At 43.4% G+C, this 24,227-nt stretch overlaps 1 protein-coding gene across 4 annotated transcripts in view; it reads right to left on the bottom strand.

The window, feature by feature from the left end:
- DIS3L2 (DIS3 like 3'-5' exoribonuclease 2) overlaps window positions 1-24,227 on the bottom strand; it is a 364,222-nt gene that overhangs the window by 296,109 nt on the left and 43,886 nt on the right. For all 4 annotated transcript variants that reach the window (XR_007134111.1, XM_047773760.1, XM_047773762.1 and 1 more), the window contains 4 exons: window positions 21,821-21,969; window positions 21,141-21,298; window positions 13,453-13,506; window positions 3,589-3,690 (listed from right to left, as the gene is read on the bottom strand). Coding sequence is in view for 3 of the 4 variants with exons in the window: in XM_047773760.1 (XP_047629716.1) it covers window positions 3,589-3,690; window positions 13,453-13,506; window positions 21,141-21,298; window positions 21,821-21,872 (366 nt within the window). In the remaining variant the exon portion in view is untranslated. The remainder of the gene's footprint in view (window positions 1-3,588; window positions 3,691-13,452; window positions 13,507-21,140; window positions 21,299-21,820; window positions 21,970-24,227) is intronic.

Genomic DNA, 24,227 nt, shown 5'->3' with positions numbered 1-24,227 from the left:
CCCAAGAAATAGCAAAAAGACAAAAAAAAAAAAAAGGTATTATGAAAAGGTCATCAAGCAAGGTAGATGGGAAAACGCCTCCCTAGCGTCGAGCAGGTTATACGGATCATGCGAGCCTGAGTTTGCTGATCCCCATTTCCCTTGGACCTCTGCCCCCACTACACCCTCAGGATGCCTCAGTCTTTTCTCTAAACCAGGCACCGGTGAAATCTAGCCATCGTGGTTCCCTCCCCAGGACATCGGGGAAGCAGGCCCCTCTGATCTACTGAGCTCTAAAGAGGTCCTCTTGCCGGCCCCTAAGTGGCGGCTTGTATCCAGCCGGCTGCTCTAGCCACAGCTCCAGGTGATCCCAGCCGTCTCCCATACGTTGATAACTCCCAAATTTACATCCCTAGCTTCGATCTCTTCTTGGAGCTCCAGACTCATTTGCCCAAATATCGTCCTATGTTTCTTCATTTTCAGTATGTTTTACAGCTTTAATTGAGGCAAAACTGGCATACAATAAACTACATATATTTAAGGTACACAAGGAGTTCTGTGGCCTAGCAGATAAATGATTTGGCATTGTTGCTGCAGCGGCTCAGAGCACTGTTGTGGTGTGGGTTCAATCCCCAGCCCAGGAACTTCCACATGGCCTAGGCATGGCCTAAATAAATAAAAGTAAAGTACACAAACTGACTGGTCCTGACACACACGACTATGAAACCATCCCAACAAGAAAACGGCCATGTCCAGCACCCCCACGTTTCCTCTGGGCTTTTTAGAAACACATCTCTCCTACTCCCACCCCAGCCAGGCAACCAATGGTCTGCCTTTGTCATTATAAAGTAGTCTGCATTTTCTAGAGTCTTATATAATGGAGTCATACAGAGTGGATTCCTTTTTGTCTGGCTTCTTTCACCCATCATAATTATTTTGAGATTCACCCATGTTATTGCATGTGTCAATAGTTTCTTGACTTTTTTTTTTCCTACGGAGTTGTATTCCATTGAATGGAGACACCAAAACTATTTTACATGTTGATGGACATTTGGGTGGTTTCCAGTTTGGGACTATAACCCAAAAAGCTGCTATAAACTTTCACACATCAATCTTTATGTGAACAATAGGCCTTAAATTCTCTAAGGTAAATATCCAGGAATGGAATGGCAAGGTCATATTTTTGATATATGCTTAATTTTTAGGAAACCGCCAAACTGCTTTCCAAAGTGACTGTTTATCTTATATGCCCAACAGCAGCACATGAGAGTTCCAACACTCGTTGTTGTCAGTGTTTTTTTTGTGTGTGTGTTCGTTTGTTTGTTTTTTGCTTTTTAGGGCTGCACCCGAAGCATATGGAGGTTCCCAGGCTAGGGGTCAAATCAGAGCTCCCAGCCCACGCCACAGCAACATGGGATCCGAGTCGTGTCTGCAACCTACACCACAGCTCACAGCAATGCCAGATCCTTAACCTACTAATCGAGGCCAGGGAAAGAACCTGCAACCTCATGGTTCCTAGTCAGATTCGTCTCCGCCACGCCATGATGGGAACTCCTATGGTCAGTCTTTTCAATTTTAGACATTCTAGTGATTTTTTAGCAGTGTCTTGTGCTCTTAATTTGCATTCCATAATGATCCATAATGACTAATTATGCTGAGCATATTGGCATACGCTTGTCATCCCTATATATCATTTAGTAAAGTATCTTTTTAAATCTTTAATACAGTTTTTAACTGGGTTCTTTGTTTGTGAGTTTAGATTCTAGATAAAATTTTTTGGTCAGGTAAATGTTTTGCACGTATTTTTTCCTAGTCTGTTTCTTTCATCTTATAACTGTCCACTGAGAAGCAAAAGTTTATAATTCTGTCCTTCAGCCTTGCTAAAATCGCTTACTAGTTCTAGGAGCTTTTCTTTTAAATTCTTTACAATTTTATACATAGAAAATCACATAGTCTGGGAATAAAGACAGTTTTACTTCATCCTTTCCAATCTAAATTTAAGGATAATTTTAATTAATGCTGTGACATTAAGTGCAGAGGTTTTTTTTAAAATATCTCTATGATTAAAAAAAAAAAAAAAACCCATGCTGCACTCAATGTCACAGCATTAATTTAAATTATCCTTAAATTTTCAGAAGTTCCCATTGTGGCTCAGTGGTAATGAGCCCGACTAGTACCCGTGAGAATGCAGGTTTGATCCCTGGCTGTGGTGTAGGTCACAGACGTGGCTCGGATCCCACGTTCCTATGGCTATGGCGTAGGTCAGCAGCTGTAGCTCTGACTCGACTCGACCCCTAGCCAGGAGACTTCCAAATGCCACAGGTACAGTCCTAAAAAAAAAAAAGCAGAAAAAAAAAATTGGAAGTGTGAGTAGTATTTGTCTCTTCCCATCTGTACTCCCTACCAGACTAAAAGCTCCACGATGGCAAAAAACATGTCCATCACGATCATTACTCATTTCCTTAAACCCTACAAATCCCAGACACATAGGTCTTATTCGATTACTTTTGCCCTATCAGATAAAAAAGAATTTAATTTATTCCTCAACAAAGCTCTGAGATAAGGTAGTACTACCTACAATTCTTGAGAAATTAATTTTAAAAAATTTGAGCTTCCACCACACGTCTAAGATTTTTACATGTATTCTCATTTAATCTATGACAAACCTATGGAGTAGGTACTATGATTATTCCCATTCTATGGATAAGGCATTTGGAAAACAAAGAGGTTATATAATTCACCCAAGGTTATAAAGAGAAGTGGCAGAGATGAGATTCAAACCCAAGCAGCCTAGACTAAAAGCCCACTCTGCTAATCACTCTGCTCTAATACCTCTCACTGAAGAAAACACCGAAGTCCTGAGCAGCAATACACTGAGCCAAATAAAATAAGGGATATGATATAAAGACTGCTAGGAAGAAAAATTCAGACTTAGATATTCCAGTTGCCAGTTTCACATGACAATTCAAAAAAAAAAAACTGTTGCTATGAATCATTCCAGCACCTGGCCCTATTTAAAACAATAGTCAAACAAAACCAAATCTTCCTTTTCAAGACACAGATGGAGAATAAATCCTAGAATATTCTCATACTAAAAACATTTTCTTCTGCTACCTGATCTCTGTTTTATAAACACACACAATCTATTTTTATCTTCTAAGGGAAGGCCATTCACCAAACTGAACATCACAGACCTAGATACCTGTTGCCTGGGGTTTGCAGGAGAGGCAGCCGGAATGTATGAAGACGGCCACCATGCCTATGGCTTTGGCCTTCCAGTTCTCCCAGCATTAAAAATGGGATGATAACATCTATCAAGTTTGAATGACCCCTGCAAGCTTTTTTTTTTATCCTAAAAACTACCAGAAACCAAGGCTAAGCATGTGACAGGAAAGACAGATCACAGAGGAGGGAACAAGGAGAACTCAAATCATTAGATGTCTGCCCAACAGATGCTGCAATGTCCCAAGCATTCTGCGGCCTGCTTCTGAGGCAACCAAGGGCCTTGGGGGTCTGTGACTGCTTTAGTTTATGATGTCTCACTGATGCACTGTCAGAATGCAAAAGGCCGGGAGGAGTCTCTAATTAGAAAAGGAAAATTTAACTCACCTTCCACTGCTCCTCTGGAAGCAGCTTCACGACCACCAGATCTCCATTCAAGGCTCTATTACGAGCAACAACCCCATCAATAAAAATGTCTCGATCGCCATCCTGGGTTGGAGAAAGAAATAACAGTCAGCTATCAATAGAACCCAAAATCACTTCCTTGATTTAAAAACAGTAGACTCTACGGAGTTCCTGTCATGGCGCAGTGGTTAACGAATCCGACTAGGAACCATGAGGTGGCAGTTCGGTCCCTGGCCTTGCTCAGTGGGTTAAGGATCTGGCGTTGCCGTGAGCTGCAGTGTAGGTCGCAGACTCAGCTCGGATCCCATGTTGCTGTGGCTCTGGCGTAGGCCGGCAGCTTCAGCTGATTCGACCCCTAGCCTGGGAACCTCCATATGCCACGGGAGCGGCCCTAGAAAAGGTAAAAAGACCAAAAAAAAAAAAAGGTAGACTCTACAATCTGCCCACTGACTTAACAGGAACCCTAGTATATAGCCACAAACAGACCTAGAGTAAGCTCAGCCTCTTTGGAACTGAAAGAAATGGTGATAAACACAGAAGATCAGGTTAACATAACACCAAAACAATCACCAAATAAGAGAAGATCTACTAGAGGCAGACCAAAAACCAACCAAAAAATGGGATGGTGTGCTTTTATAACTGAAATGAGAAAGGAATAAGTCATCCTTTTTTGTTTTACATAAAACACTACATTACTGAAATTTTTTAAGTAAGGAAAACGGTAGAAAATGGTCTGCAAAAAAAAACAGAATGACAACATATAATCCCCTAAGAAAGCCAAGCAACCAGCTAGGAAACCAGCAAAGTCATACTCCTCCCAGGAGAGAGGCAAAGACAGCAAATTGTGGTTGTCTGTTGTTTCTCTCTCTCTGTTTTTTTTTTTTTTTTTGTCTTTTTGCCTTTTCTAGGGCCTCTCCCTCGGCATACAGAGGTTCCCAGGCTAGGGGTCGAATCGGAGCTGTAGCCACCAGCCTACACCAGAGCTACAGCAACATGGGATCCGAGTCGTGTCTGCCACCTACACCACAGCTCACGGCAACGCCAGATCCCTAACCCACTGATCGAGGCCAGGGATCGAACCCACAACCTCATGGTTCCTAGTCGGATTCGTTAACCACTGAGCCACAACAGGAACTCCCATTTTTTTAAAACTGAAGTATAGTTAATTTACAATATTGTGTTAGTTTCAGGTGCTCGGCATAGTGATTTATTAAATTTTTTAGATTACATTCCATTATAGTTTATTATAAGATATTGACTATAATTCCCATGCTATTACAGTAAATCCTGGTTGCCCATAATAGTTTACATCTGTTAATTTCATACTCCCAAACTGTTCCTCACCTACCTCTGGTAACCATAAATTTGCTTCCTATGTCTATGAGTCTATTTGTTTTATAAATAGATTCGTTTGTATTATTTTTTAGAATCCACATATACAGGATATCATATACCATCTGTCCTTTACTGTCTTTGTCTTCACTAAGCATAATATTCTCTAGGTCCATCCATGATGCTGCAAATGACACTATTTCATTCTTTTTTATGGCTGAGTAATACTCCAAAGTACATATACCATATCTTCTTTTCTGTTGTTATTTCCCCAATTTTTTTTCTACTGTACAGCATGGTGACACAGTTACACATACACATATACATTCTTTTTTTTTTTTTTTGTCTTTTGTCTTTTTTGTTGTTGTTGTTGTTGCTATTTCTTGGGCCGCTCCTGTGGCATATGGAGGTTCCCAGGCTAGGGGTTGAATCAGAGCTGTAGCCACCGGCCTACGCCAGAGCCACAGCAACGCAGGATCCGAGCCGCGTCTGCAACCTACACCACAGCTCATGGCAACGCCGGATCATTAACCCACTGAGCAAGGGCAGGGACTGAACCCGCAACCTCATGGTTCCTAGTCAGATTCGTTAACCACTGCGCCACGACGGGAACTCCATATACATTCTTTTTTCTCACATTATCATGCTCCATCATAAGTGACCATAGTTCCCAGTGCTACACAGCAGGACCTCATTGCTAATCCATTCTAAAACATATACCATATCTTCTTAAGCCAATCATCTGTTGATGGGCACTGAGTTGTTTCCATGTCTTGGCTGTTATCCAAAGTGCTGCCATGAACACTGGGATGCAAGTACCTTTTCAAATTAGACTTTTCCTTTTTTCTGGATATATACCCAGGAGTGGGACTGCTGAATCATATGGTAGCTCTATTTTTAGTTTTTTAAGGAACCTCCATTTTATTCTCCATAGTGGCATACCAGTTTAAATTCCTATCAACAGGGCACAGTAGTTCCCTTTTCTCCACTCTCTCTCCAGAATTTATTATTTGTGGACTTTTTGATGATGGTTATTCTGACCCATGTGAGGTTATAGTTCATTAGAGTTTTTATTTGCATTTCTCTGATAATGAGAGATGTTGAGCATCTTCTCATGTGCCCATTAGCCATCTGCATGTCTTTAGAAAAATGTCTACTTAGGTTTTCTGATCCTTTTTTGATTGGGATGTTTTTTAGTATGAGATGTGTGTATGGTTTGGATATTAACCCTTTGTTGGTCTCATAGTTTGCAAATTATCTTCTTCCATTCTGTAGGCTATCTTTTCATTTTTTTTGATGGTTTCCTTAGCTGTGCAAAAGCTTTTAAGTTTGATTAGGTCCCATTTGTTTATTTTTCCTTTTATTTCTTTGGCCTTGGGAGACCTAAGAAAATATTGCTACTATTTGTCAGAGAATGTTTTGCTTATGCTCTCGTCTAATGGGTTATGGTGTCATGTCTTATATTTAGTTCTTTAAACAATTTTGAGTTTATTTTTGTATATTGTATGAGAGAAAGTTCTAACTTCACTGACTTACATGTAGCTGTCCAGCTTCCCCAACACCATTTGTCACAGAGACTGTCTTTTCACCAATGTATATTCTTGATTCCTTTGTCATAGATTAACTGACCACAGGTGCAAGAGTTTATTTCTGGACTCTATTCTGTCCCATTAATCTAGATGTCTTTTTATGTGTGTGCCAATACCATACTATTTTGATCACTGTAGCTCTGTAGTATAGTCTGAAGTCTGGAAGGGTCATACTTCCAGTTTTGCTATTTTTCCTCAGGATTGCTTTGGCAATTCTGGCTCTTCTGTGGTTCTATATAGTTTTCAGATGACACGAGACTCTATATAGAGAATCCTAGTCTCCACATAAAAATTATTCATTTATTAAATGAATTAAGCAAGACAGCAGGATACAAGATTAGTATGCAGACATCTATTGTGTTTTGTTACATTAATAATGAAATTTCAGAAAGACTTTCAAAGTCCTATTTAAAATCACATCAAAAAAATAAAGTACCTAGGAATAAACCTAACCAAGGAGCTGAAAGACCTATATGCTGAAACCTATAAAACACTGGATAAAGGAAACTGTAGATGATCAAAGAAATGGAAAGATATTCCATGCTCTTGGATTAGACAATTAGTAGTGTTAAAATGGCCATTCTACACAAAGCAATCTACAAATTTGATACAATCCCTATCAAAATAGCCATGATGTTTTTCACAGAACTAGAACAAATAATTCTAAAATTCTGGTTGTTCTTGTAGAGACCTAATTAGAAGGCAAAGAAGAAAAGAAAAGGGAGGTAACATGAGTTTCACAAAGGCTTCCCATGGTCCACCTCTTTAATTGACTAAGAAACAGGTGAATTCCCTCCCATAAATGCTGCAAGGCATAGACACCTTCATCCTCAATCACATACTTAAAAATAATCCAGTGTAGCCCCAATGAACTCCATAAGTATCAACCACCAATCTTAATTAGGTGCCAAAGTCTTCTTATTAAGCCAAATTACTTTGCAAAAATTGGAAACGTAACTAAGAAAAGCATGCCTTTGGCAATAAGGTTCCATAAAAAAATTAAATACTTTTAAATTGTTTCATCAACAAACATGCAAAGATATACTCTTATCCTTCCACCCTTCCAGGAATTTATATCATGTGCTTCTTTTCAAAGGTAAAAGTTCCTATTGTGATGCAGTGGAAACGAATCCGACTAGTATCCATGAGGATGTGGGTTTGATCCCTGGCCTCGCTCAGTGGGTCAGAGATCCAGTGTTGCCATCAGCTGTAGCATAGGTTGCAGTCGTGGCTTGGATCCCATCTTGCTGTGGCTGTGGTGTACGCTGGAAGCTGTAGCTCTGATTTGACTCCTAGCCTGGGAACTTCCGCATGCTATGGGTGCGGCCCTAAAAAAGAAAGAAAAACCAAAGATAAGAGAGAAGTAAAATGTTAATTTTTCTAAAAGGAATTAACAGCAAACAGGCTTGGAAAGCCAGCATTTGAGGTGGAATAGATGTTACACTGAACAGACTGCAGGTGATTACTATGACATTTTCTTACAGAGTTAAAATTAGCATTACAAATTCATCACCACACCCTCCAAATGGGATTTCAGACACTCAATATTTTTTACAGTTTCCAATTACAAACCACTAGAGATCTTTTAGAGCAATCTTTCTGTACAATTTCCAATTTACCCATGGGCTAGCAGCTGTGGCCTGCACAATTTGCCAAACCTGACCCACCCTAGTCCCTAAGGAAAAGCTACTGTGTTAGCCACAAAGACAGAATCATTGGGGAGTTCCCTGGTGGTCTAGTGGTTAGGATTTGGCACTTTCACCGCTGCAGCCTGGTTTCAATCCCTGATCTGGAAACTGAGATCTCACATCAAGCTGCTGCACACCACAGCCAAAAAAAAAAAAAAAAAGAGAGAGAGATAGAAGAATCACTGCAGTTGACCTCATGACAAACTTCTCGGAGAAATAAGAAAGAAGTAACCAGTAAACAGTGAACAACTGAAGTGTGGCACGACATGATCAACTGCCTTCTGCAACTTATAAAAAAGCAACAGGATCTCTTTGACTTCTCTAGAAGGAAAATAAGGCTGCCTGGAGGGCATCCTAACTCAGCACCACGTGTCAGAACATACGCAATGAACTGCCTCTTTCATGAGCAGCTACGTCCTTAGCTTAGAGATTTAAGAGCATAAGATGTTGGTACAGTCATGTTTCTATCCCAAGAAATGAAGAAAAGCAGGGCTAAGATGAACCTCGAATACACAAATCTGTAGATACTATATCACGACCCAAATCCTACTTGATTCATTCAGATGCCTATATCTACTGCAGAATCTCTTCTTTGAAAGATACTCAGGAACAGCTCAATATTAAAAGATTGAGTCATCCCTCCTAACTACTTTTTAAGACAAGAGTTTCGTCCTATATTCGAAGGCCAGAAGACTTGCTCTACCCCTCAGAAAGAACAGGAGGGAAAAAAAAGGGGATAATGATCAACCTGTTGGAAATAAAAAGGGGTCTAGGGGTAACCTAACTCAATACTTAGGAGGCTGGGGTAGGGCGGACAAGCCAAGTCTGCCATGATGGTCAGAACATCCTTCATGGAGGGAATAGCCCCCTCTGGATCAGAAATAAATTCCACAGATGTACAAAGAGTGCCTCCCATGACAAGCTACACAAAAAAGCTACAGAACTTCTGGCACCAATGTAATTCAGGATGGAAACAGTGCTTTTTATAAAAAGCCAGGTTTTTACATCTGGTCCATTTCTCCTCTTTATCTTATCCCCAAATAGGATAAAAAGGTATCTCAATAGTATCGGTTTATCTTTTGCTTTAAAAAGTCTGAGAGTTTTATTCTACCTCTCTATCTTATTTTTATTGAGAACACCCAGACAGAAGTGACTTATCCCATGTGTTTTGGGCTTGTCATAAGAAAATGAAAACCTCCTTTCTATCAGTAAACTTATAATAAACCTAAATCATGTTCCCCCCAAACAAAGTACCTTTTATAAGTGATGATCAATCCACTGTTCCTAGCAGTTCCCGTTGTAGTTCAGCAGGTTAAGAACCCAACTAGTGTCCATGAGGGTTCTATCCCTGACCTCACTCAGTGGGTTAAAGATCTGGCGTTGCCGCAAGCTGTGGTGTAGGTCACAGGTGCAGCTTGGATCCCGTGCTGCTGTGGCTGTGGCATAGGCCAGCAGCTGCAGCTCCGATTTGACTCCTAGCCTGAGAACTTCCATATGCCACAGGTGAGGGACTAAAATTAAAAAAAAAAAAAATACACTGTCCCCAGCCTGTTGACATAGGTAGATACTTTAACACAGAATAAGCTTTCAACTGTTTTTAGTCAGTAAGAATAAACCTAAGTAATTTTTTTCTAAAAACTTTAGCATTTTTAAAGAGGAAAATTGGACATTTAATCCACCTGTTCATTTTTTTCTTTTTAGGGCTACCCGCAGCATAGGGGTCAAATCGGAGCTACAGCTGCCGGCCTACACCACAGACACAGAAACACTGGATCCTTAATCCACTGAGCTAGCCCAGTGGGATCGAACCTGCACCCTCATGGATACCAATCAATACCAATGAGGCACAACAGAACTCCCACCTCTTCATTTTAGAATTAAGGAAACTGTCTCTTATTGTCAGAGCAGAAGCTAAATATTCTATCAATTCCTGTCTTTACTTTCCCTGCTGAAAGCAGGGGACAGGTAACATTCAGGCCCCGGTTCTGACATCCTACCACACCTAAACTACCTGTGAGCATTCTTCCAGTCCATACCAGTTCACAGCTGACCCAGACATGAGCTACATACACTCTGAAATCCAGACCAATGGTAGGATTCATCTACATTTAATTCACTGCCTCTACAATCTCTACCTTCAACTGCTTTCTAGAATGCTTTTAAAACTGGAAACTGACCAGAAAACCCACAAAACTAGAATACAGGATTAAGCCAGTGTCCAAAACCAGAGAATCTATGATCACAACTGGGCCTTGATACAGCTTCTGTAATCTGTTCTTAATTAAACTTAGAGGTGAGTCATTTATCGCTTTTTCTCCCTCTGAGACAATTTTATTACTCTATCAGTGGCCAGATAAGAGAATAAAAGAGGTATAGAAATAAGTCAACCCTATTATCACAGCTGCATAAAAAATTCTAAACAAGACATGCCAGGAATACAATTTCAAGTGGGAGAACAACTTGAGCTTTTGAAGCCTCAATAACTTTTGCTTCTGAACTTCTTTTAACAAGCCAGATTAAACAGGGGCAATGCGTTATTGGCAAATTTAAATCACATGAATTTAACAGGCAGGTAACGAGGCCTCCGCTTGAGAGGGCCTCTGCGATGGTTCTCCTCCGACCACGCCCTTCCTCATCAGGCGAGGAGCTCTCAGGGCCAAATGGATTGTAATCGGCTCCCAGCCCCCATCTAGGGCACATACAGGCATCTTCGCCAGGTCTTTCTTCTCAAAGGCAGACCACAGCACAGAGGGAGCATCAAGACTTGTCAGGGGCTAAGGGGTGGGATTTCTCAGGGACGTGGGCAGAGCCTGGACATGTGGGATGAGCTGCTCACCTAGATGCATGCAAGGCCCCTCGATGAATGAGAGGAGGAAGGAGCGCGGCAAAGGGGGGCAGGAGCCAGGACTGGGAAAGCAAGATGGGTGGGCCGGAAGCGGACCCTCTCCACGCAGCCACATATTAGCCCGGAGCTCCGAGGGGAGTTAGAATTCCGTGTGAACTCAAGCACATGGAGGTATATTTGGCAAGGAATCTATTTTGTCATGGGTGCATTTTACTTAACAGTCTGATTTATAACTTTTAAATGTTTACTATAAGGTAAATATGCTATGCCTCCATTTGTACTGTCGTCCTAGGCCATACTCTTGTTAGGAGTTGGCCTAATAGGGATCTAACTTAGGGAAATTCATTACTGTGTACTCAGGGAAGAGAGAAAACAAACAGTAAAATTTCCAAAATGTTATACGTAGTGCCCCTTATCATTCCAATTATTGAGAGCAAGCCTCAGTGTACAGTGAGATGGGAGGTTTGAAATCTGCTCAGTTGCCAGGTACCTCTCAGGGTGAACTCCTAATTGCACTGGCTGTGATTCTCATGCTTAAAAAAATCCATGTTTTTCACCCACTGGGGCTCCTAATGTAATTGGGCTCCTTCAACCCCATGAAGAAACAATTGCTCTTTTTAATGTGGAGAAAATGCTGGTTATGCCAGACTTATTGGGAGATGGTTTATCTGTCTCCAAGATGGCTTATTCCCAAGAGACTTTCATGTATAATGTTTACGATTATTGAATGCAATTTTCACCTTATGAGCAAACTCTGAAATCTAACACCCATACAAACTGTGCTTCCAGGGTATGATGGAACCGCTTCTGCTGCTGAGTTACTACCTCAAAACCGACCCTCAATTCTACCATCTAAGCACCAGGGTCAGCACATACACCATGTTTTGTCACAGGAACAGAAGATGCCTAAGAAAGAACAATGCGGGGAGTTCCTGTTGTGGCCCGGCAGTAACAAACCCCACTAGTATCCATGAGGATGCGGGTTCAATCCCTACCCTCATTCAATGGGTTAAGGATCCAGCCTTGTGTGCTGTGGTATAGGTCATACATAATGGCTCGGATCTGGGGTGGCTGTGCCTGTGGCACAGGCCGGCAGATGCAGCTCTGACTCAACCCCTAGCCTGGGAACTTCCATATGCCACGGGTGAGGAAGGAAGGGAGGGAGGGAGAGAAGAAGGAAGGAAAGAACAACGTGACACATGGTAATTTTTTTTTTTAATGGTCGAGCCTACAGCATATGGAAGTTACCAGGCCAGGGAATGATCCAAGCCACAGCTGTGACCTATGTCACAGCTGCAGCAACACTGGCTCCTTTAACCTACTGTGCCAGTCCAGGGATCAAACCTGTACCTCTGCAGCGACCCAAGCCGCTGCAGTTGGATTTTTAACCCCCTGCGCCACAGTGGGAACTCCAAACACGTGATACTTTTTATCTAAGCCAGTGGGAAGGCCCTAAACTTGAGATACAAATGTGAACCCTCAGCTTCTGGACAAGGGCAAGGGATCAAAGGGACTAAACAGTGCTTTAGGATGGGTCTTAGGTTACTGTAACAACAACAACAATAATAATACCTATGCGGTAACTGACTGAACTTATATTCTCATTAAACCTGTTGTTTCACATAACGAAATACGTTAACTGAAATATGTGTACTCCATTTCCTCATCTATAAGCCGAAGTTTCTTCCTATGATTTCTTCCAGTGTGAAAAATCTAATTCTACAGCTATCCTATTTATGGCGTCCTGAAAAAGTCAGGTCAAGAATTTAAGAATACTGCTCTCCCAGCTTTGCACAATCAAGCCTTATCCAGAGACCTGCTGCTAATTACATGTCAGAGTGATCTTTCCTTAATCGGAGAGAGCCTGTTAAAATGAGTCATAAGCCTAAGAAAGAGTATAAAGACCCAAGTCCTATCACCTGCATAAAAAGTGAGGTTAGAAACTCTTACCCTCTCAAAAAAAAAAAAAAAAAGCATCACACATTATTTTTGGACAAATCTGCAGATTAGCTCATGTAGCAGATTGAAAGTAGATAGCGTATTTGTTTAGGAGAGATTAACTTAAATCAGTGGAAAAAACCATAAATCCTTTTAAGCTATAAACCAAGGGCATCCAATTACAAGACCTAGTGGGTGTCTGTGTGGGTTCAGCCGCTCCCTGCAGCCTAGTAACAAATGCCATCTCTTTCATGTGAAGTGTGATTTTAAGACTGGCAGAAGGGGTTGTTCACCAAAGGTAAATTTTGTTTATTTAAATTTGAAACAAATCCTTGCCCATCCTCAATTTTATTTTACTACTCTGCTTTTTAGTTAGAATATATAATTTCAGTTTCACGGCACATCTAAAAAATTAAATGTGACATTGGGTTTATTATAAAGTTATTAAACTTACCGGAGAAGGAATGAAGGCTTCATGAAACTTCTTCGGATTAATTCTCAATACACCCTTTAAAATAAAAAATAAATCTGTGAAAATTTAACTACTTACACATGATTTTTCCATACCCATGTTATTATCCAATAAAAAGTCTTAAAATTAATTAAACAGTTCGATCTGGGAAACAAGTTAAGACCTATGAGAACTAGTCACTAAATATATGAAATACGATTTATGGTGCCATCCATACCACAGAGTTCCATCGAAAACTGAGAGCTCACATTGGCACCTGGCTGTGAGCAGGCAGAGGTGAGAAGCACCAGGGCTTGGTGTGGAGAGGGAAAGCGGCGGCTCCTGGGATTTTATGTGCCCCATATGCTGGTCTCCAAATTTAAACGGTTCCTTTAAGAACAAGGTTATCTGGGGATCATGCCTCACTACACAGTGGCCTTTTTTATTCCCTAAGACCCTTCCACAATCACTGGTTTCTGTGACAATTTTCAAAGTGATACAGGTTGATTTCCAAGTTGAATGCTTAGCCTCGAGGGCCTGGATGCATATTTTTCACTCTGCCCCTCTGCAGAGCTGAATGAGTCAATACTTCAAAATGGTCCAGAACCAGCTCTTAATGTAAATGGGAATCCTGGCTCCGACAGCCAGGCCACCCAGTCTGCCTTGGACTTCATGTTATTCCAGCACCAAATCAGGGTCTGCTTCTATTTACGCACAGGGGTGCAGGTGGGGGCTGTCTTCAATAGCAGTCCAGTATTTGAGGCTCTTGCAGGAAGCTGTAACCCTCCCCACTTTACAGCTGCATGCGAAGGCCACTGGAACACATGGATGGCGGCAGTTATATTCCTAAGAGCCAAACTCAAAGAGTGTCTTGAGAAAGTGTTTTAAATAACATTTCCCACCTAAAATATTGAAAGACTCAGAGATACACAATTAACAGAATAGGTGAGGGCATAAAATAAAGCAGAAAATAATTCTTTCTTTCACTGGTATACCGTGTTTAAATGAACAAATTTCCACGCCAACAGGTTATACTATTGTTAAATCCCACATAGATTACTACAAATCCTCATTTGGCATTAACTCAATAATAATTTATTGAATTCTGATTATGTGCAAGACCCTGAGAGAAGGTGCGACAGAGACTGACAACCAAACAGTTCCTATCTATAAAGTAAAACACGAAGAATGTTGCAAGCACGGGGACAGCTTATTTCAGCTTTGGGCCCTAGGCAAGGCTCCGGCGATGATGTCCGACCTGGTCCTTGATGGGGGGGGCAGAATTTGAGGATAAATCAGAAGGGAAGTAAGAGAGACCGAGGGGCTGGGCGATAGGCAGGCAAAGCTCCCAGAGGCCAGTTCCTTTTTACAACTATCAGGGCGATTTCACTTTTAGGAGAGCTGTTTCTGGTTGAGAAGGGGGGAAAAGGCTTATTACATTCATCCTGAAAAGTCTTCCACTCACTCACTAAGCATTTCCCAATGCTAAGTGATGGAGACGCCGTGGAGAGTAGTAACAGTTTCGACCCTCAGAGCTTTCAAGTGAGGGAGGATACTCCAAATAAAAGTAAATTCGTTGATGTTGCTAAAATTCATTTTCTGACCCAAGTTTTTTTTTTTTTTCTTTGCACTTGCTATTCTTCTATCATGCATTCGACCTCAGTGAATGGCTAGTACATGAAGAAGTACAAAGAGGAGAATGCCTTCTGCTTTGAAAGTGCCTTTAATTACAGAGCACTTGGAAAGGCCAAGGCTGGGCACAAGGGAAAGAAGCAGGTTGCTCTGGGCAGTATGGTGCCTCTATTTCGTGTGTAATTTTTTTTAGCTGAGATACAGTTGCGGTACAATGCTATATAAGTTACACATGTACCACACAGTGATTCACAGTTTTGAAAGGTTAGATACTCCCTTTACAGCTATAAACTATCTCGGCTCTATTTAAAAGAACAGATATTAAAAGGACCTTAAAGATTCTGTTCTAGATTGTCTATCCCAAACTTCCCGATATGTCAAAGTGCACAGTGAGGGACAGAGCCAAGCCCAAGAAAAAACATTTGCAATTTGACTGGAACATACTCTTAAGACCTGGGCCTCAGGAACAGACCCCCTGAGGGTACAGATCCGACTGAAAAAGAAGACATTCGAGTCCACGGCAGACCTCAGTCACCCCCACAGCCCGGCAGAAGAAGCTGTCGGCAAAGCACGTCAAGAAACGGCCTCAGACCTGAAAGAGACTTCCAGCAGCTGTCTTCTCTACATGCCTACAGGAGACCATATTTTTAAGACCATCACCTAATCTTCCCCAAACCTTCATCCCTCCTCTTCCTCCTCAAACGTTTCCTAGGCCTGGAACTTGATCAGTGAGGCTCCTACACCTCTTTTCTGAATGCTCCAGGGCCCTGTGGCCTCCACGGAAACCTGGCCAGGCCCTGTGTGATCCACCCCTTCAAGGCCCAAAGGGAGCACTTTCCTCTCTCCTGTCCCGCGTATCTCAGAGGCCAGAGGAAGACTATTTCCCCGTTTCCCCTCTGCAGCCTTAAAATGATTTTCCCCCCATTCTGTCTCAATATCCCCAGAGCCTTAGAAGTTCATGGCATTGGCCCCTGCTGTACCTCCTTGGTGCTGTCACTTTCAAACCTCCTGATCGTATCCCTGATGTACCCTCTTAGCCCACTCCCTTCCTCTCCAGCCCCATTCCCATAAACACGTACGGGACATCATGACATGTGGGTGACCAGGCCACCTGAGCTAGTCACTCGAGCACACCCACCCTAGCCACTCTCCCCATGTTCACCACCTATACCTTCTCATTGCTAATTATACCACCTCCAAACAAGGAAGATCAAAGATCACACTTTCTGACCACACTCTTCGATCCTTCCAGCTCACTGGGGGTAGAAAGCCCGCTCCCACAATCCTCCGTCCTCACCAAGACCTCCACCCCAGAGCCCTGACCACATTTTCACCACTGATCGTCTTCCCACTATGTTTATCCCCCTCCTTGGTCCCTGGTTGCCGTGGCCTGTCCTCACCTCCTGCTTTGCCTCTTATATTCAACTAGCAAAGCCTCACTCTCAGGTGACCCCAACTACCTGCCTTCTTCACGCCTCCGCCCGAGGCGAGGCGGTGAGTCCTGCTGCAGAAAAATACCACCCAACGGGACTAAGTAGCCTAACTTGGCCGTCACGAACATGTTTTATTTGGCTTACGGGATGTTTGAAAATGCTTAAAACTGGGGAAATTCACACGTAAATATGCATTTCCAGATTTTCTTGAAAAATTAGCTAACCCCACATATCCGCAACATCCTCTTAGAGCAAGAAGATCACAACACAGCGGTTTAGTACCACACATTTGTCAAAGAACACACACGTCACACACTGTTTTAAGAGCTTTATATCTACCAACTAATTAAACCTCAGAACACCCATGAGAGGTAAGTACTACTATCCTCTCTTTTTCAGAAAATGAGAAACCAGAGGCACTGGGAGGTGCCCGCTTCCACAGCCCGTCCAAGGCCCAGCGGTCGGCTGCAGGGTCCTTGCTCCTAACTCCTGCAGGCTGCCTCTCCGTCCACCACGCTCCCCACCAGGCTTCTTCACTCCCTTCCACCATCTGCTCCCCTCCTGCCAGCACCAGCACCGCAGTCCGACCCTCAGTCTCCCCCATGCCGGTTAACTGCAACGTCATCCATCGAAAGCGCAGGGGTCGTCCTTCATGACTCGCTTCGCCTTACCTTCCCCATTTCATCCATCAGCATGTCAGGCAGGACTGGCCCCGATCCACCCACTTCTCTCCACCTTCCTGCCACCACCCAGTTCACATCACCCACCTTCTTGCCCGGTTTGCCCTGACGACCTTCCTTTCACAGGCTCTCCCAGCTTCCACTGTCGTCCGCTCATCTCACAGATGCTAGAGAGTTGTTTTAGAGGCATAAAATGGATCATGTCCTCCCCCAGCTTAACACTTGAGTGACTCCCCTCATTCTGAAAATCCAAGTCTCCAGCACAGCCTAGAGACCCTACAGGATTTGGCGGCTGCCTAACTCTCCTTTCCCCGAGCCGAATTCCCTTTGTTCACTGGATCCCACGGGCTGACTTCTTAGTCCTCAAACGCAACCAAGCCTTGTTCTGCTTGCTGTTCTTCTACTAGCCGATATCTCCGCCTGTAACGCTCTCTTCCTAATTCCTCAAATGGCTGGGCTGTCCTCACCCTTCAAACCTCAAGTCAGAGATCATCAGCTCCTCAGAGAGGTCTCGCCTCCCTAAACAAAGGGGCTTCCCCTAGTTATTCTCCCATTTTCCTTACTTCCCTATTACCAGGCATCACGGGCTGTACTTTCCTCTTTATTTCTTCAGTTGCGTTTGCCTATCTCCCCCAGTGAACTGCCCATCCTGCTCACTGGTACATGCTTGGCACTGAGCAGGCAGTCTAGAAACACTTGTGGAGCTGATGAGTTCATGTCCTGCAGAGCTGACGTTCTCCCACCACCCCTGTAGCAATGTTATGAATACCCTCTGTCCCTGCTAAATGACCAAGCAGTCCTCTGTAATGTCACTATTCTCTTTAACTCACGCCCAAATGTTCTCTAGCTGATTTCCCTCTTAACAAATCGTAAAGGTCCTAGATACCAGCCCATTCTGTCCAGTCTTCCTCGACTAGGATTTCCTTCAAGGTCCAATAACAACTTCACACCATTTATTCTAGGAGAAATCTGACTTCATGCTTCCGGCAGCTCCGGGGGCCCAGCCTGAACTACCTTTTGCCAAAGAACCAACCAGAAACATGAAACCAGCCAATTTTACCATCTTCATAGCCAGGTCACTTTGGTCATCACCCCAAACTCGAGCCCCGTCTCCCAACCCTGTACCTATGCAGAGAGGCAGGACACACATGTTCTTTGAGGTGAGAACTTGTTTACCAAAAACTTTTCCAAGCCGCATGTGTATGATCATGTGTTATTGCTGGTCAATTCAAACAGAGGAAAGAGAGTTCTTCGGTCTCTGTGGACTCCTCGTCAGCACCCAGGGCAAAACGCCAATGAGACGTCAAAGCATTGGTCAAAGCACTGAAAATAAAATAAAAATATCTTCCACTCCTATTTAAAGACATCGCTCTCTCTCGCTACAAGCTTCCTCTCTGGATGAGGAGGAGAGAAAGGATACCGCACCATACTTCAGTCTGCATACGGAAGTTAACCAATGCTTACATCTAATACATATCGTTAATAAGCTTAATTTTCTCCAGAAGCATTCGAATATCTTTTCTTGCCTAGCTTTCTACCTTAGCCACCAAGGCCGGCACAGATGGACTCTGTTTCTCTGCCTATGAAAATCTTATTTACAGTGTTGTATATTTCACACAGTGACCTCATATCTGGAACCCATTCCTCTCCCCATCTGCAAAGAACAACTGTTCTCATCTGTGGGGGGGAGGCTCTGGCTGCAGAGTCTCATGATGTCACAGGCCAGGAGGAATCACTTACAAACTCCTGGGAAAGAGAGTTTTATATTGATCAGCTTTTTGTTTTAATATTAAGCAAACAGTTGCTTCAAAAGCAAAAATTAATAGGAGGGAGCAAAAATAATACTATTGCAGAATATTTCCCTCAGTCTGTCTCTACAAATTCTATAACCAAAATTACAAGCAAATTTTCGTCCAAGTTATAACAACCAAGGTTCCTCTCACGCTTCAATACAGCACCCTGATCCTTTATTCAGTTAGTTAATAAATATGTATTCAATATAAACGTATTAAGCATCAATCAAATGCCAAGCACTGGGCTAATCTGTGGGAATAAGATATGATCCTGCCCACAAGGAAGTGAACAGTCTATTTGAGGAAACTTAAAGGCCAAGAAATGGTAATAAGTTTAGAATAAAGGGTAAACAAAAAAGTCAGCTTCAGGAAAGTGGGAACGGCTGATTCTGCTTGGAGAATTAAAGTGAAGCTTCGCCAAGGGGGGAACATTTAGGTAAGGTCAAGCACGATTACACCAAGGGAGCACTCCAAGCACCAGGAACAGCACGTCCAGAGTCACAGAGGAATCAAAGAGCAGAGCTTTCACAGGCAAAGGTCTGATGATCAGCGTGAAGGGAGCAGCAGGGTGTACCTGGAAGAGCGTGGCAGGAGATGAGAATGGGAGACACTCAGCAGGTCCTCAGACACGGAACGAGACAAGGGCCAAGAAACTTGGAGAGAAAATGGAGTCCCGTACGTGTGATGAACGGCAAACAGCAAAGGAATGGATTAATGAATGGACAAATGCCCACATGCAGCTCTCTCACTTTCCCCAGAGAGGCCTTATCAAAGAAATCCAGGGACGCTTAAAAAAAAAAAAAAAATTGTACCTCTGCAATTAGAACAAACAACTAATTTGTTAAAAAACAATTTTTCATTCAAGAGTCTACATCAGGAATTCCGAGTGTGGTGCAACAGGATCAGGGCATCTCTGCAGCTCCAGGACACAGGTTCAATCCCCAGCCGGGCACAGTGGGAAAGCGTCTACATTAATCACATGTGCACTTGACCACAGGTAAATACACACAGGTGATTAAAAGGATAAAAAGGAAGAGAAGACAACGGTATCAGTTAATCGGCTGGATCTCCCGCCCAACACACAAATATAGAAGCTGGACACTCAGAATGAGAGAAAATAGAACAGAGTCAGCATTTTCGAGTGAACCAGATAACACATGGCAATGATTCTATACTAAACTAAGAATTATAAACTGGACTTCATTCAAAGACTATGCGGCCCCGCCTCCCGCTCCATCCCATCACCTGCCTCAGACTTCACGCCTAGAGAGACCGCAGCTGCTCTGCTCCACACGGTCTCCCAGCTCTCGCTTTCAGGAGTGTCACTGCCTCCCCACTCCACCTTCACACACACATAGCACTCATTTCATAGGCCCTAACGAGTCATCTTTCAATATTCACCGCAGGTGTCACCTCCTGCAAACCCTCCCATACACCTGGTCACACCTTGCTCTGAGCACGTACCATGCCCTCACATGACCACCTGCTCTGCAGTGGGCTGCAGGCTCGAGTAGGTGAAGGCGGTCTCCCCATCTTCACTTTGGGAGCACCCTCGTGGTGCACAGCTAACCATCAACTGTTCCTGGCTCACAGAGGATACCCAATAAACGTGTGCTGAGCCAAACCGCTGAATTAGCTTGTAAAAATATTTTGTAAACTATAAAGCACTCAACAAATCCTGTCTCCTCCCTACCGTTTCCTTTCCAACCTTATTTGCCCTCATCCAGCATCCACCTGCTCCAGGCAAACTGACCTCCAGTGTGTCCTACAGCCGCACTCTATATCCCACTTCTGTTTTAGTAGCTCACACTGGTTCGCTGTAAAGCTCTCTTACCTTCACTTACTCAAACTGTGCCAACCCACAGCCTGGCTCTAATGCATCCCTTCTACTACAGCACTCCGGGACGATCCCAACTGGCAGCTGTGGCTCCTTCCCCTCGCTCCCAGCAAACTGTCACGGTCCTGTGGCATTCGTCACCTGCAGTCGCACTGGAGGTCTAAGAAGTGGGAAGCCCTGGGCCGGGTACATCATCATTTCTCTCAAAGCACATGGCACAGAAAAATAAATAGTTGCACAAGTAACAGATTACTTCTGAATCCACATATTCAAGAATATTCAAGCAACAGTCTTCTAGTATATGCATTTTAAGCACCTGGATGAGTGTCCCTCTCTTCAAGCCTTCTGAAACATCCTCCTTGGACATGTAGGTTTCAAATATGCTCTTTTTCTTCCCTCGTGTGTTCTTGTTCTTTGACTTTTTGTCACCTGGCGAAGCACCAACACCATGTGGACCAACCAAAGAGGACACACCTAGAAACATGAGGCAGTAATCAGCCCTTTCCTCAATCAAACATCTCTGTCTTTTTAAACCTAGAGGCACTTTACCCTTTTTTAATTTAGAAAGACCAAAAAGAGAATGCAACTCTCTAATAATGATTCCAAATAGTCATTAGAAAGGAAAAATGGGCAAGGAGACATGAATTAAATGTACACAGATGAGACTTGAATTTGAAACCAGCACCACAATATACATGGAACGTAACCCAAATAATGAGTTCAGTATGCTTTGCTGTTTATAGATACAAGCTTTTAAATAGGAATTACTAAAAGATCGTCATTTTTCTAGAGGAAATTAAACAGCTGTACTCAATATAACAATAAATTAAGACAACAAAAAGCCACTCAATTCCAGAATAAATAACACAGGAGAATATTTAACCGATCACCAAAAGAACGACAGTCCCCCTCAACCCTCAGCCCCACCCTCTGCTTCCATTCCACTTTTATTTCAGGTCTCAGCTGCTAGTGTAGATTCCATTTTCCTTTCACTACCTCTGGGGGTCCCCAGGGACCGGAGGTTCAGCCGGTAGTCGGGGTGGCTCATTACTGGCTCCAAGATAACCTCTTCTGTCCCGATCCAGGAGGGCCTCCACTGCTCAGCTCAGAGCTCTTCCTGCCTTGAGCAGCGCAGCTGTCACTAGCTGAAACCAAAGAGAGACAGGTGCTTGAAGAACAGTTAACCTGAAGCCTCCTCTGTGCTCTCGGAAATTTAGGACTTGGATGGCAAAGGCAACGTGATGTCCCCACTGGGTCCTGGCATCACATTCTCCTAGGTGGTTAGTTGAGCACACCATCTGTCCTGAGTTTCGTTTCCTTTTTTTTTTTTCCTGCTATTTTAGGCCACACCCGTGGCATATGGAGGTTCCCAGGCTAGGGGTCGAATTGGAGCTAGAGATGCCAGCCTACGCCATAGCCACAGCTACAGCACCACCAGATCCGAGCCTCGTCTGTGACATACACCACAGCTCACGGCAATGCCGGATCCTTAACCCACTGAGCAAGGCCAGGAATCGAACCTGCATCCTCATGGATCCTAGTCGGGTTCATTAACTGCTGAGCCACAAAAGGAACTCCTTGAGTTTCTTTTCAAGGCCTTCAACTTCATGGGTATCACCAGCCTCCTTGTTTGGACCACTTCAACTAAAAACCTCCACAAGCAGGGCATCAAGGTGGAAATTAAGGCGTTCTGAGGTTCTGTTCAGCTTGTGAAATGCACAGGAGCAGGAGGGAATAGGTTTTGAAAAATGGTAGAAAGATCGAGAATCTAAAGTCTGTACTGAAATGGGTACTAAACTAGGGCTCGCAAGATGTGGCATTTATGAAGTTTACTTCTAGACAAATGACGTTTCTCCATAAAAACAAATAAGTCAATTCCTTAGAATTCATCAACATAACCATTAATTCATTGCCACAATCTGATGTCCAAAGCCGTGCAGGGAACCCCAGATGATTCGCAAGCTTTCCCCAAAAAAGGCGAAATTATAGCTCGACATCTACTTCCGTACACTTAACTTGCCACCAGGTCAAACCAGTCATCTGACCAGAAGCTCAGGGAGCTGATCCAAAGGAAGACAAGGCGGCTGCCTGGATCAGCGGACCGGAGCGTGGGGCCCTGCAGCCGCCCCCCAACCCCACCCCCGCTTCCACCTGGATACCAAACGTGTCATCACAACTTCTACGTTCTACTCTCCGCTGGCTACCCGCCCAGGATTCAAGCCTATACTTGGAAATTTCTGAAGTCCGGGTGGGCAGCCTGCTTTCCCATAAAATGGATCAAGATGTCATTCTGAGCACTAGCTTCCATTTCCTCTCAATTTCCCACACCCATCCTTCACCAAAAATGATGTAACTTTTCTTTAAACTGAAATGCTAACTCAGGAGAAGAGAAGCAGCAGACGGAGGGTAATAGGCCACTTAGTAATACATGAAGAGATTCAGAGATCAAGTCAAAGTTTTAAGAAGGGAGAGAAACAGATGGTTTTAAATAAACAACAAAGTAGTGGGAAAGGCACATAGGGGAGACCAGACCATCTGCTGGTTTCATTCCGAAATGCACTCATCCACTCCTACTTCAACAGCTATTTCTGCAAGGCACTACCCGAGGCACAAGGAGGGATACAAAAGGTAATTAGATTTATAAAACTCCTGTTGAAATAACACAAGCTGGGGAGAGAGAAATACTTTTAAGAATGGGTAAATGTACATACGATGGAGGAGAGTATCTCTAAGTCAGGAATGCTGAGAGAGCTTCAGGAAAGATTTTAAGGAAAAACTGAGAATGTGAGAAAAGCCTACTGCTGGCAGAAAGAAACAAACATAGAGGCACAAACAGAAAAACAGGCAGATTCTTGCAACATTAATTCCATTAGGATAGAATCCAGCCTATCCAAATAGAGACCGTGGCAAGGAAAATAAAACAAGTTGGAAAGTCTAGAAAACCACCCCATTTTTAAGGCAGTAGGGAATTTCCGAAGCATGAATGAGCAGAAGAGGAGAACAACAGATCAAAGCTGTAGCTCAGGAAAAATCAGCCTGGCACAGCATTCAGAAAAGACTGGTGGCAGGTACACCTTAGGAAAGAACCAGGACAGAGCAGGCAAGAGGAAAGGAAAACCTGATCTAGAATTGGAGCTGCAGACACTGAAACAAAGAGCCCCTAAACACGGTATTACACAGGACAAACCGCCACCACTTGGCAACAGGCCTAATTGAGGGGGAGCAGGAGACGGTCGCTGTGTGAGATTTCAAGGAAGGAGACTGGGAGACGCCAACATCCCTAAGTTGAAGAAGATGATGAATTCTAACAGGAGACGATAACCTCCACGCGGCAGTACACACGTCTACACACACCTCTACACACGCGAGAACACACGTCTACACACACCTCTACACACGCGAG

This window comes from Phacochoerus africanus, chromosome 3 (assembly GCF_016906955.1).
Source record: "Phacochoerus africanus isolate WHEZ1 chromosome 3, ROS_Pafr_v1, whole genome shotgun sequence".
In the NCBI taxonomy this organism is placed as follows: Eukaryota; Metazoa; Chordata; class Mammalia; order Artiodactyla; family Suidae; genus Phacochoerus; species Phacochoerus africanus.
The sequence above is the reverse complement of the archived record's forward strand: the minus strand, read 5'-3'. Positions and strand labels throughout refer to the sequence as shown.